Source organism: Dromiciops gliroides, chromosome 1 (assembly GCF_019393635.1).
Source record: "Dromiciops gliroides isolate mDroGli1 chromosome 1, mDroGli1.pri, whole genome shotgun sequence".
NCBI lineage: Eukaryota > Metazoa > Chordata > Mammalia > Microbiotheria > Microbiotheriidae > Dromiciops > Dromiciops gliroides.
The window spans coordinates 165407147-165422285 of NC_057861.1; the positions used below are offsets into that span (position 1 = coordinate 165407147).

At 39.7% G+C, this 15139-nt stretch overlaps 1 protein-coding gene across 2 annotated transcripts in view; it reads left to right on the plus strand.

Moving 5' to 3' along the window:
* The window catches only part of FARS2 (phenylalanyl-tRNA synthetase 2, mitochondrial), a 666913-nt gene that overhangs the window by 369963 nt on the left and 281811 nt on the right, over positions 1-15139 (plus strand). For both annotated transcript variants that reach the window (XM_043975416.1, XM_043975417.1), the window contains exon 5: positions 12316-12476. In XM_043975416.1, coding sequence (XP_043831351.1) covers positions 12316-12476 — 161 coding nt within the window. The remainder of the gene's footprint in view (positions 1-12315; positions 12477-15139) is intronic.

A 15139-nucleotide genomic window follows, 5' to 3' on the forward strand; every position in this document is an offset into this window, starting at 1 on the left:
ATCCCAATGGGGGGAGATCTATCTACCTCCCTGGGGGAGGCGGACGTCTTCACCTATAAAATTAGGGTATTGTTAAGGCTAAAATTCTAGCTAGTCTGTCTAAAATACCTAATGAGTGGTCGCCAATAAATTATAAGCTTTAGCAAGAGTTAGGCTTTTAAGCATTTATTAAAGAGAATAAGAATTTGGTAAAGAGAGAGAGAAAGGCCTACATTCATCTATCTATTAAAGGGAGAGCGCATTCCTAGCTCTGCTCTCTGCCAGAGTCCACAGGGAAGAGCCCGAGTCAGAGCTCCAGGCTCCCCCTTCTTCCTCTCACAAGCAAACGTCACTTCCTGATGCCAAAGAAAAGACTCCTGGTCTTGCCCTCAAAGACCTTCACCTCATGGTGGAGCTTTTCTACAGTAAGTCTTCAGCAGGTGGCGTTATTCCAATCGTTACAGTATTGTACTGCATAGCCTTGAAAGTCCCTTCTACCTTTGAAACGATGATTTTATTGCCCATCCAAAATCCTGGGACACTATGAATCTATGTAGGAGAGGCCAGCACTGAGGGAGTTCAGTAAGGCTAGGGTGGGGAAGAACTCTCCTACGATATGGGCTGGCTGTAATGTTGTTGTTGTTGATCTTCCTTTATCCTCATCTCCAAAGAGGATCGATGACATCAGGAGGGTGATGTCTTGACTTGTAAGTGAGCCTTACTCTCTCTTCCAGAGTCATCAGAGTCCAGTGGCAAGACATAGGTCATTCAAAGGACAACACGTCCTCCAGAAAGTCCAGCTCATGTTCTTCTAGCTAAGCCACCAGCCCCCGAGCTCTCTGGTCCCCTGGGGAAGGTAAATGGAGGAGATGGCAGCTGGGAGAACTCAATGATTCCTGTTTTCCTTGACCCTAAAATGTAGGGGCATTGTGCTAATTGTGCAAGTAGTCGACTGTGGCACCTGGAGCCAAGGGCACCAGATTAGGGGCTATCATGATTGGGGGATGTCAGAAGCCAAACCCTTGTATAATGTGGTCAGTTGTTTCTACTCCCTAAAGGAGTGCCAGTGCCGACAGTACCATCTGTATTCTCATCTCCTAGGACCGCTCCTTGCTATAGTTAAAGCTCATCTCCTTTATTAGACAACATGGCCTTTTACCCATAATCCATACCTTTCACTAGTCCTATGTCCCACCTTATCAGGTCTGGATCCTACTGATGGTCCTTGTTTCTGGAGTTACCCACAAATCTGGCACTGGCAGTGTTAAGAAGGAGAAATCACTGTTCTTCCCAGAACTTTCTGATAATTTGTTTTGGGGCTAATAGTATTATACTCTTATTCCTCTAATTGTTTTGTCTACTATCTCTTCTCTGATAAAAATAATAGCATATAGATTTACTCTTAAAATAGCACCTATATGTTTCCTTTCAGTTTAATGACTCTAAACACATTTGTGATCAACAAAATTTCCCATCTGTAAAACAAAAATTAGAGTCCCAGAGCCCAGTTAATTTTTAATACTCCTCTATCTTCTCTTCTGGCTCTTCCTCGCACTCTGTGACTGTGGACATTCCCCAAAGTTCAGTCTTGAGTTCCTCTGCTTATCTCTTTAGACTGTCCCTCAGAGTTATCTACTATTGTGGTTCCAACTATCTTCTCTATGAAGATTTCTTCCAATCTATATCTCCAGCCCTAACTTTTTCTCTGGCACCCCCCAGAAAATTTCTGATGATCAGCAAGATCTTTTCACTGAAGGCTTGCTACCAACATCCATTCACATTTTTTATATTATTGACAACAGGACAACAGGAGAAGAGCCATTTTGAGGGAGAAAGTTTTAGTTTTAGAAATGTGTTTCAATAGTTATAGTCAGGCACCATGGACCGTAAGCTCCCCAGTGATCTAAAAACTTTAGAACAGTCTTTGAACCATTCTCACCCTTTCCCCTTATATATAACCAACTGCTAAGTGCCATAACGTGCCTTTCTTTCCATTCCCACTGAAGCATCACTTTTTTTTTTTTTAGTGAGGCAGTTGGTGTTAAGTGACTTGCCCAGGGTCACACAGCTAGTAAGCATTAAGTGCCTGAGGTCAGATTTGAACTCAGGTCCTCCTGAATCCAGGGCCAGTGCTCTATCCACTGCGCCACCTAGCTGCCCCCGAAGCATCACTTTCGCACATTGCCCCTGTTTTCCCAAGGCCTTCAGTGGCTCCTCACTACTTATAAATCAAAATCCAGAGAACTTATCTTGGGCTCATCTCCCACTATTCCCTGACATGAACCCTGTGCTGCAGCCATTGTTGCTCTATCCATTCCCCGCCATGCTGTCCTTGGTGATTCTCACTCTCACACCTTTGCTCATCACATGCTCCTTACTTTACATATTCTTCCTCCTCCATGACAAACTAGTCTAGAAACACCCTTCAAAGCCCAGCTCAAGGAAATTAATGAATGAAAAAACATTTAGGAGGCACTGATCACTGGGATACATGCTGGGGATAGAGAAATAAAGACAGCCCCTGCCCTCAAGGACATTACATTCTGATAGAGGGATACAGTCTGGACTTGGAGCCAGGAACCCTTAGGGTGTAATCCCATCTCGGATAATTACTACGGGGCCTTGAGCAAACCCTCTGGGCTTTGGTTCTCTCCTCCAAAAATGAGGGGCTTGTCTTCAAGTGCTTCTAAGATCCCTCTCAGTTTGGAACCTGTGATCCTCTGATTCTATGGGAGACTTCACACAAAGGGCAGTAGTCACCAGAAAAGGGCCCATTGGTTCCCCCAGCCCTCCCAAAAAAGCAGAGATTGTGAGTAGGATTATGCTCTCTCTTCGGAGAGCAGTGACAGACTGATTGAATCATGATACCAGAACGGAAGGATGGAAGGAAAGAGGAAGAGATGGAGGGGAAGTGGAGAGGACAGGCACAAAAATGGACAGGAAATAGAGAGTAAAGCATGGCTTGGCTGGAACCTACCTGAACCAGTAGGTCGGGTCAGACACACATCATTCAGACTGTCAGGGCCTCAGATTGGATTTCCAGAGATGAAAGGAGCAAAATCTCTAGAATATAGGGAGGTGACTGGCCAGAACATAGCCATGTAATAATGGGACATCAAATCTCAACTCTTCCATGAAGCCTTCTCTCATTACTTAGTACCTTCCTTCTTTTTCCTTTTCCCCAGAGGGGGCTCAATTCCTACAGGAATGATTGTCAGGACCATTAATTTGGTGCTTATCATTTGTTGTCTCATTATTAATCACATTTTTGAGTCTATATCTTCCCAATTAGACTATAAGCTCCTAAAGTGTCTTTTAAGTATATGTGGGATACAAGCAGGCACTTGATAAATACTAATTAACTAATGGTATGTGTTAATAGATTAGCATCTTTTTAAATAGGAATCACAAGAAGGCATTTGAAAACAATTGCTTCAAGATCTATTGGGGCAGAACCATAATGAGAGATTTCTAACAGATCTCATTTTGATCTTTGTAAAAACTAATGAAACTAGTAAACTCTTTGCTTAGTATAGGTCCACTAAGTGGAAACATCTTCAAAATATATTCTGAGAATATGAGTGATTATGGAACTTAAAGGAAATATCATAAATATAGGGATAGCAAAATAATATTAGCAAACACCTTAATAAGTTGGCTTCCAGGGGCAGCTAGGTGGCGCAGTGGATAAAGCACCGGCCCTGGATTCAGGAGGACCTGAGTTCAAATCCAGCCTCAGACACTTGATACTTACTAGCTGTATGACCCTGGGCAAGTCACTTAACCCTCACTGCCCCGCCCTCCCCCCCCCCCAAAAAAAAATTTAACTGGTATATGTGGAAGCCAACTTGGGGGGGGGGCAATGGGGGTTAAGTGACTTGCCCAGGGTCACACAGCTAGTAAGTGTCAAGTGTCTGAGGCCGGATTTGAACTCAGGTCCTCCTGAATCCAGGGCCGGTGCTTTATCCACTGCGCCACCTACCTTCCCCTACCAGTTAAACTTTTGAAAAAATCTTTAAAGGAATCAGTACACCACAAAATTAAAGAAAAAACCTCAGCAGTAAATATTTATCATCTGCCTGGCTAAGGCCCATATTACTATAATATCCTATCACCAAACCTGAGGAATAAAAAATAAAATGATATATTAGGGTATTCTCTAAAGATCACATTTAAGAAGTTGGTAGCAGTGGCTAATGTTACTTTAGCTCCTCTTATTCATTTCCCTTTCAGAAATGCAATCAAATGTTTATTGAGCAGCTACTACATACAAAGCATTGCACCATGGGTAGGATGAAGACATGGTGCTTGGTCCTTAGGACCAAGTCCTTAGTCCTTAGTCTAAATTTAAAAGAAAGGCTTACTATCCAACAATGATATAACAGTATACAGTTGTTCAAATTTAGAGAGCTCCTTGAGGGCAGGGACAGTCTTTTGCCTCTTTTTGCATCCCCAGTGCTTAGCACAATGTTTAGCACATAGTAGGTGCTCAATAAATATTTATTGATTGATGACTAAGTTCTTTTAAAGTAGTACTTGACAACAATCCTTTTCCTTGTCTCTGTCTCTTTCTCATGTTTCCTGTAGCAGCTAGGGTGTGTGTGTGTGTGTGTGTGTGTGTGTGTGTGTGTGTGTGTGTGTGTGTGTGTGTGTGTGTGTGTGTGAAAGGTAGGGGAGATCAGAGCACGTTTGTAGCCTGAGAAGAAGCTTTGTCAAGCATCTTTAAAGCCTTGGAAAATACCCCAAAGTCTCCTTCAGGATGGCTACAAAAGTCTTTAGAAATCTCCTTCTGTATTCTAATTAAACCTGAATTTCTTCAAGTGCCAACTTTCAAGATAAATAAAAAACTACTTTAGCATATTTAGCTTGTAGAAGAGAAGACTTGCTGGGAGGGATAATATCTTCCTACAAGTATATGAAAGGATGTTATACAGAAGAGGCCTGGTGGTTTATTGGACAGAGGGCCAAGCCTTAGTCAGACAGACCTGGGTTCCCATCCTGCCTCTGAGGAGACACATACTAGGGGATGACCATGGGCAAATTACTTTATCTCTCACTATAATGAACTTTACAAGATGCTAAACTGTGGATGGTCTTCACCAGTAGAGGGAATTTCTGTACTGAGAGTCCAGACAAAAATAAACAAAATGTGTGGAAAGGGGATTAGATTTATTCTACTTGGTCCCAGGAGACAGAACTAGAATCAACAAATGGAAGTTGCCGAGAGGCAGATTTCAGTTCAATAGAATGAAAAAATTCCTAATAACTCAAGTCAGTATGTCAATAAACATATTTAGCATGTGCCAGGCAGCTAAGTGACACAGTGGATGGAGCACTGGGTTTGGAATCAAGGAGACTCATCTTCATGAGTTCAAATCCAGCCTCTGATACTTATTAACTGTGTGACCCAGGGCAAGTCACTTAACTCTGTTTGCTTCAGTTCCTCATTGTTCAAATGAGCTGGAGAAGGAAATGACAAACCACTCCAGTATCCTTGCTGAGAAAACCCCAGATGGGGTAATGAAAAGTTGGACATGACTGAAATGACACAACAACAATAACAATAATGTGCCAGGTACTATGCTAAGCACAGGGAATGCAAAGAAAGACAAAAGACAGTCCCTTTTTCCAAGCTATCCAAAAGTGAAATGGCATACTTCATAAGGAACTGAGTTTCTTGTCATTTTGAATTCTTCAAGTATAGACCAGATGATCATTGAGGGGATTGAGAATTCCTGTTCAGACATATATTTGACTCTAACACCTCTGAAGTCCCTTCCAGCTTTGAGATGCTCTGATAATATGGAAAAAGAACTAGATTTTATAATGTTATCATTCATGTGTTTTGATTAATTCCATTGCTAGTAGTTCTGTAATATTAGTTTCTACCATTTTTCATGGCAAATATATAATATTTCAACTGCATTGTGGGCTAAATAGGCTTTTGTGGCCTGACCTGAAAATCTAGCCATTCATAACATTATTGGTGTGGGAAAATGAGAATTCTTAGTTCCAAACAACTGATGCACAAATGAACTTTGGAAAGAAAACAATCCATGTGTTGGAGATGCCAGTGGGTACCTCAGCAGCAATGACCAACTTACTCTTATTGAAGCAAAAATGACTGTATTCACTAAGTACATTGGTAACATCACTAAGATTTGACTAAAAGCCCGTTCACTAAGCACGTATGAAAAATCTGTGGCTGTAGTGAGGAATCAGAGAAAAATAAAATATAATAAAAAACACCTAGAAAAGTAGGACAAGGAAGGAAACAGTCAAGGATGAAAACTAAAAGTTGTTAATTAATAAAAGTTGAATAAATTAGTAAAAGTTTAAAAGAAACATAGCTACAGTGGCACAAATAAGGAATAGATAAAGAGAGTGAGGGTAGTACAGGAAACCAGTCCAAAGGGTAAAAGCATATGCCTTAGAAAAACCCTAATTTATCAGTGAAGATCTCAAAGAAAGTATAGCAAGAGTCTCACAGAATATTATTCTGTTTTAAGGAATGGAGAATATGAAGAATTTAAGAAAATATAGGAAGGCTTGGAGAAATGATGCAGAGTGAGGGAAGCAGAATCCAAAGAACAATACTATGTAAAGGTAGAGGCTGGATCTATGGTTGCATTGGTATAGGGAACTCCCAGATGAGGAAAGCCCCTCTATCACTACTGGTTGACAACTTCTATGCAACTTAATCAGAGAGAGTTGCCTACAGCAAAGGGGTCAAACAAGTCCCACTGTAATAAATTAAAATGTAAATGGAAAATATTTAACAAAATAAATAAAAATACTGTGGTTGTGGTTGTGGTTGTGGTTGTGGTTGTATCTGACTCTTAGCTAACCCCAATTAGAGTTTTCTTGGCAAAGATACTGGATTGGTTTTCCATTTCCTTCTACAGCCCATGTTTTAGATGAGGAACTGAGGCAAACAGTTAAGTGACTTGCCCAGGGTTACACAGCCAGTAAGTTTCTGAGGCTGGATTTGAACTCAGGAAGATACGTTTTCCTGAGCCCAATCCATTGTGCCACCTAGCCTCCCCAAAATACAGTAGAACATATATAATATTAATATATGATTTTCTAAGTTAATATGCAACCTGCAGAGATCATTATGCATGATTCAGTGGCCCCATTTCTATTTGGATTTGATGCCACCGACCTTAGAACACTGACATTAAGTAATTTACCCAGGATCAATATAGTATGGCTTAGAGGTAGAATTTAAATTCAGGTCTTCCTTTGCTTTGAAGCCAGCTGTCTATCCATTGTGTCCTGCTGGCTCTTTTAAGAAAAACAAAAGAGAAAAGAAAGAACTTTAGGCTAGTCCCTATCCCAACTGTTGGTTCTTTGCATTCTATAGAGGGAGCACAGAATAGTGGAATGAGGTCTAGATTTGCAGTCAAAAACTACATGGGCTGAAGTCCCTTCACTGCCATTTAATAGCTATGTAGCCAAAGCAATTATTTCACTTCTCTACACCTTACTCTCTTTGTCTCTAAAATGAAGATACTCATATTTGCCCTATCTACCTCACAGGGAGCAAGGGAGGTAATGGTTCTAATGGTAGGAAACATGAAGAAGTCACCCTCTTTAAGGACTTCTTTTTAATTCAGCCAAAATGGGGAAACTTCCCAGTTAAAAGGGTAGATTCAATGAACCTGGTTTTCCATTCTTAGAAAAGTATTAGCAAAGAAGGAAAGAAAAAAAAAAAACAAGAAAGAGTGGGAAATTGTTGTTGTTTGTCCTTCATTCTCAAAAAGGGCCATGACATCAGGAGGTGATGTCATGACTTGTACTGAATTGGATTTAAGTGAGGGAGGTCTGTGAAAGGTCACCAACCTCACTCTCTTCTCTGAGTCCAGTGGCAAGATAAAGATCAGGACAATTGGAGGTGTCCCTAGATTTTTTTTAAAGGCAATTGGGGTTAAGTGACTTGACCAGGGACACATAGCTAATAAATGTCTGAGGTCACATTTGAACTCAGGTCCTCCAACCTTCAGGGCAAGTACTCTATCCACTGCATCACCTAACTGTCTCTGAGAGAGAAAAATAAAGATATTGCAGAGAGAGAGAGAGGAAAAAGGAGAGAGAAAAGGAAGAAGGGAGAGAAGAGAGAAAAGAGAAAAAAACTAGGTCTGACTCAGTGTGAATCAGTTTTTACTTGTATGTAACTTTCTAAAGATTGAATATTAATGATGATGATGATGGCTAACATTTATACAGTGCTTATTATGTACCACGCAGTGTGCTAAGTGCTTTATAATTGTTACCTTATTTGATGTTCACTATAACCTTGAGAGATTGGTGCTATTGACATACCCATTTTATTGAAGAAACTGAGACAGACAGCACTGAAGTGACTTGCCCAAGGTCACACAGCAAGTAAGTGTCTGAGGTCAGATTTGAGCTCAGGTCTACCCATCTGTAGGCTTAACACATTAACACTATTCATTGCCCCACCTACCTGCCCCAGTATAAGAAAACTTTGAGTCCTGTAGGGGTTTACCACAGATTTTCTTTTTTTTTTTTCTTTTTTTTTCTTTTGCTGGGCAATGGGGGTTAAGTGACTTGCCCAGGGTCACACAGCTAGTAAGTCAAGTGTCTGAGGCAGGATTTGAACTCAGGTCCTTCTGAATCCAAGGCTGGTGCTTTATCCACTGTGCCACCTAGCCGCCCCACAGCTTTTCTTTTAAAGGAAGGAAAAAAAAAACAATATTACTTCTGTCATTGAAATAATAAGGGGCAGCTAGGTGGCGCAGGGGATAGAACACCGGCCTTGGAGTCAGGAGTACCTGAGTTCAAATCCGACCTTAGACACTTAAATACTTACTAGCTGTGTGACCCTGGGCAAGTCACTTAACCCCAATTGCCTCACAAAAAAAAAAAGAAATAATAATATAATTTATATAAGATTTTAAAGGTACTTTACATAAGCCATCTCATTCGATATTCTTGGCATTCCTCTGGAGTTCCAGAGAGATCTCCACTTTACAGATGAGGAAACCAAGGCTTACGGAAACTCTTACCTTGAGTCCTCCTTGTTGTTGAGCATTGCAAAGAGTGATTTTGTATAATGATTTTTCTTGGAACGTAAGTACTTTTGTTGTACTTGCCTGAAGATTTGATGTTGTTAACCTGTCAGTATCTATGCATGGTTTTGACTATGCACAGTGTCTTTGTTTTGCCTGAAGGTAAAACATATAGAATCTTCCTTTTCAGTATTGAAAAGTTAAAAGACGTAGTGATTGAGAGAGAAACCCAAGTCTAGAAGCACTGTCTGCTACAATGATGTACAGTAGTTGTCTCCACTGCCAGGAACTTCTTAAAGAAAAGATCTACATGCATCACCTCTGACAATTACTGTCAAACCTTCCTGCTTTTCTCCTCAACCGATTTCTTGGGGAGTATAGGATAGTTTATCTCAATTTGCTCTCACTTCTCTAGTGCTCTGTACTTACCATTTGCTCTCCATAAACGCCCCCTGCTTCTTGTACTTATATACATTCTTTGTCTTCCCTATTATACACTCACATAGCTACCCACCCATTTTCTTTAATATATTCCTTTCTGAGGAATAGTCTACCTTCCAGATATTTGGAAAGGAAAACAGTTTTTGACCAAACAAGGGAGTATATTATAAAATGCAAAGTGGATGATTTTGATTACATTAAATTAAAAAATTTTTGTACAAACAGAAGCAATGCATCCAAAATTAGAAGGGAGGCAGAAAGCTGGGAAACAATTTTTGAGGCCAGTACTTCTGATAAAGGCCTCATCTCTAAAATATATAGGGAACTAAATCAAATTTATAAGAACCCAAGTCATTCCCCAATTGAGAAATGGTCAAAGGATATGAACAGGCCGTTTTCTGATGAAGAAACCAAAGCTGTCTATTCCCATATGAAAAAATGCTCTAAATCTCTAATGATTAGAGAGATGCAAATAAAAACAACTCTGAGGTACCACCTGACACCTATCAGATTGGCTAAAATGACAAAAAAGGAAAATAATAAATGTTGGAGAAGCTGTGGGAAAATTGGAACACTAATCCATTGTTGGTGGAGCTGTGAACTGATCCAACCATTCTGGAGAGCAATTTGGAATTATGCCCAAAGGGTGATAAAGCTGTGCATACCCTTTGACCCAGCAATACCACTTTTGGGTCTTTGTCCCAAAGAGATCATGGAAGGGGGAAAGGGACCCACATGTACAAAAATATTTATAGCTGCTCTTTACATGGTGGCAAAGAATTGGAAGTTGAGGGGGTGCCCATCAATTGGGTAATGGCTGGACAAGTTGTGGTATATGAATGCAATGGAATACTATTGTGCTATAAGAAACGATGAACAGGAGGAGTTCAGAGAAACCTGGAGGGTCTTGCATGGGCTGATGATGAGTGAGATGAGCAGAACTAGAAGAACATTGTACACAGTAACATCAACATTGAGTGTCTATCTACTGTGAAGGACTATATTCTTCTCACCAATGCAATGGCACAGAAGAGTTCCAGGGAACTCGTGATGGAAGAGGATCTCCAAATCCAGGGGAAAAAAAAAAAGAACTGCTGAGTATAGATGCTAAATGAACCATACTATTTCTTTTGTTTCTGATGCTGTTGTTTTTTTCTATTTTGAGGTTTTCCATCATTGCTCTGATTCTTTTTCTCTTATAACATGACTAATGCAGAAATAGGATTAATGTTATTATGTGTGTGTGTGTGTGTGTATATATATATATATATATATATATATATATATATATATATATAACCTATATCAGATTACCTGCTGTCTAGGGGAGGAGGGAGGGAGGGGAGGGAGGGAGAAAAATCTAAAATTATAAAGCTTGTATAAACAAAGGTTGAGAACTATCTTTACATGTAACGGAAAAAAAATAAAACACTTTATTAATTAAAAAATATATATATATTCCTTTCTGTGTTCATGTTCAGCCATTCTGTTTAAACATCAGCGTTTTTACACAGCTCTGAATTCTTCATCAGGAATACTTGGAAGTTCTCTATTTCATTAAAGGTCCATTTTTCACCCTGTTTACTATGCTCAATTTTTCTGGATATATTATTCTTGTCTATAAATTTGTGTATCTATGTATATACATGAATATATAAATTTTATTTTATATAAATATAAATATTATATATATATCTTTTTGAAATATCATATTTTAAGCTCTCCACTTCTTGATAGTGGTAGCTGCTAAATTGTGAATAGTCCTAACTATGATTTTTTGGTGCTTGAATTCTTTCTTTATGGCTGTTTGCAGTATTTTTTCTTTAACCCCCATTATCCAGCTAGAAACTCTGCTGGTTCAGAGGACAGAACTGCAGTCTTCCCTTTGGCCTAATTCCCATTCTGGTTATTTATCTGTAGGCTTCAGAGCCAAGACACTGATCTGCTCATGGGATCCAGGCCACACAGTGACTGCCTGTTCTGTACTGTAAAATTTTACTTGGGCACAGGTCTCCTTTACACTCTATTCAGAATCTGTGACCCCAAACTGAATAATAGGCAACAAAGCTGCCTGTTGGCACCTCTCCCCTCAGCCTGCATGAGGTCAAGGTGCCCCCGTGTGAATCTGTGTTATCCTCTTCAAGTATTTGGCCTCTACTCTTGCCTTGGTACATAGTCTCTCCCTCTACTAGAGTGCTCCAAACAGAGCACCTGGCTAGACCCCATCTCCAGTGTCCACAGATCTTACTATCTCCCCATACTGACCTGGCCTGGAAAAAATGATTCATTGTGACTTTTCTTGAATTTCCCCATCAGAATTTGGTCTGGTACGTTTTTTAGATCTCCTTAAAGGAGTTTTGGTGGGGAGCTCATTATATGTCTCCCTGCTCCTCTGCCATCTTGGCTCCATCTCTTTCCTCATATTGTTTTATTCTTACTTGTGATCCCAGAATGTTGCACATACATAGTAGGTACTCACTAAGATATTTGATAATGATAATGCTCTCCTTTTTCACCTCTGTTCAGATTTAACTCAAGTTCCATCTCATCTAGGAGGCTTTCACAGTCTTCGTCCCCTCACCCCCAGCTACTAGTGGCATCCCCTCTGAGCTTACCTTCCATCCACTTGATTTATATTATTTTGTATGTGTAGTAGGTATTTTGTCTCACCCATTAGAGTGTAACCTCCTTTAGAGCAGGGACTTGTTGCTTTTTCTTGGTATCCTTAGTACTTTACCTGGAACATAGTAAGTACTATAAATACTTGTCAATTGATTATAATGAATGTTAGGGAAATATTATGTGGATCTCTAAGCTCCTTGATTATCATCCTTAATTTTTTTTTTTAATTCTGTTGAAGCTGGTGCTCGAAACAATATTGGATGGGCCTTCGGTCTGGGATTGGAGAGGCTAGCCATGATCCTTTATAATATCCCTGATATTCGCATATTTTGGAGTGAAGATGAGAGATTCCTGAAACAATTTCATGTGCCTGATATCAACCAGGATATACAATTTCAGGTAAGAACATTTGCAAGAATTATTTAAGAATGTGTTTTATTATGAGTTTAGGTCATTGCTTATCATAGTGCCTAGCACATAGTAGGCACTTGATGGATGAGTGTTTATTAATTATTTTATTTTATTTTATTTGCATGGACAATGAGAGTTAAATGACTTGCCCAGGGTCACATAGCTAGTGTCAAGTGTCTGAATCCGGATTTGAACTCAGGTCCTCCTGAGTCCAGGGCCAATGCTTTATCCACTGTGCCATCTAGCTGCCCCCTATTAATCATTTTATTAATGAGAATGAAAGACGAAGAACTTGAAAAGAAACAAACTTTAACAATAAACAGTGAGGATTTGATAGAAGAGTATTTGCCTTCCTACTTGTGGTTAGAAAACAGTCTTCATCGATAAAGTAGTAGAATTAGCGATGCACTGACAAAGGTGTTGCTGTGATAGAACCTTTGATGATCCTCTGGAGAGACTGATGGTTCTATGCTAATAAAAATAACTCATTTATATGGATCTTAATTGAAAAGTACTAGGGGCAACTAGGTGGCGCAGTGGATAGAGCACTGGCCCTGGAGTCAGAAGTACCTGAGTTCAAATCCAGCCTCAGACACTTAACACTTACTAGCTGTGTGACCCTGGGCAAGTCACTTAACCCCAATTGCCTCACTAAAAAAAAAAACTAAAAAAAAAGAAAAGTACTTTCCTCACAATGACCCTTTGCTTTATTACAGAAAAAGAAACCAAGGGTCTCAGAGGATCATTGACTTGCTTATGATCCCCCAGGTGTTAATCAGAGGTAGGGATGGAATTGACTCTGAACTGTCTAAAGTCCATTTATTATGTTATTCACTATACTGAGCAACAGATTGTTGATCATTAATATCCCTTTCCAAAAGATTTAGTCATATAGAGACTTAAATGTTAATTTATACAAAAATGACTATCACTCTTTATTCTACCATCAGGCTCTTGAACCCAATTTTAAATTAAAACACACAGAGACACACAACAGACCCACTAAGATAACTGAATGTTAAACTTGACTGAAAGTGTATCACAGTGGATTGGCACTAGACTTGTAGTCAGGCCGACCTGAGTTTAAATTCCACATTGGATGTTGTTAAGGGCTAAAATTCCAGCTAAACTGTCTAAAATATCTTATGAGTGGTCGCCAATAAATTATAAGTGTAACGATTGGAATAACGCCACCTGCTGGATACTTACTGTAGAAGAGTTCTGCCCATGAAGGGAAGGTCTTTGAGGGCAAGACCAGGAGTCTTTTCTTCAGGAGTCAGGAAGTGACGCGGACTAGTGGGAGGAGGAAGGAAGAGACTGGCGCTCAGTCTCGGGCTCTTTCCTCTGGACTCTGGTGGAGAAGGGAGCTAAGAATGTGCTCTCCCTTTAATAGATAGAAATCTAGGCCTTTCTCTCTCTCTTTACCAAATTCTTATTCTCCTTAATAAATGCTTAAAAGTCTAACTCTTGCTAAAGCTTATAATTTATTGGCGACCACTCATTAGATATTTTAGACAGTTTAGCTAGAATTTTAGCCGTTAACAGATGGCTGACCACGAAGAGGAAAGCTGAACCTCACTTCTGATCTTCCGGTTGGGTAAGAAATTTTCCCTACCCTAACCCTTTAAATCTTAAGTACTGCTGAATTGCCAGGTGTTTTCCCTTTAATTTTTTTTCGAATGGACCTTTTAAACTCCCTAATTACCCTATTTTTGATTTTAGTCTGTTTAACCAGACAAATGGGAGATAAGATCATGTTAATGCTTTGTTTTTGTGGATTTTCTATTTTTCTTTTTATTTTTGTTAAAAGAGCCAGCAACTTACTCACACAAGGAAATATCTCTCCCTCTCCCAACCATGCTTTTTCAGAGAAACCTGAAGAGATTCCTGCTGCTTTTCCCAGTTCTAACACTAATTGTTGCTCTAATTTTGCATGCCTGGAGGCAATGACCCACCCTCTAGAAGCTTTTAATCCCCTAGCACCTGGAGGCAAAGTGGGGGAAGAGGAATCCAGGCCTGAGTTCAAAATCAAGTCGGATTCAAATTGCTCTGGTCCCTCCCCTCCTCCCCAGACCCCACCCTCTACTCCTCCTATGGCCAAGCCCATAGCTTCCCCTGCCTGGGAAGTCCAGAGATCTGATGCGCATGCTCAACTTTTTCTACCTGCATTTGCAGCTTCAGGCTCAGCCCTTCCCCGGCCTGGCTGTGCTTTTGAGACAATCTTAGAAAACTCTTTAAATTCCAGATATGCTCGTTTTGTTCTTAATTTTGCTAACCTGCTTTTGTCTTTAATTAATAATCTTATAAAGCATTTGTATGGTGAAAAGACTGACAGACAATATAGAAGGCTTAAAGAAGAAAAACTTAAGCTGAATAAGAATGACAACCATCAACATAGTTCAAGACTCTGCTTCTTTTGCCATGGAAGGGTATATATTTTACAGAAATGTAGAAGTAAGCAGCAAGGTATTGATATGAGTATTGGGGATTTTAGATATCGGAATCAAAAGTGTTCTGAATTCATTCAGAGTATTAATGTCAGTTCAGAGGTTACATAGGATTTCTATGCTATTATATATACATTTTGAAATTAATGGTATGGGTTTATTTTCATAGAGATTTTCATGCTTTTGAGATTGTGTCTTATACTT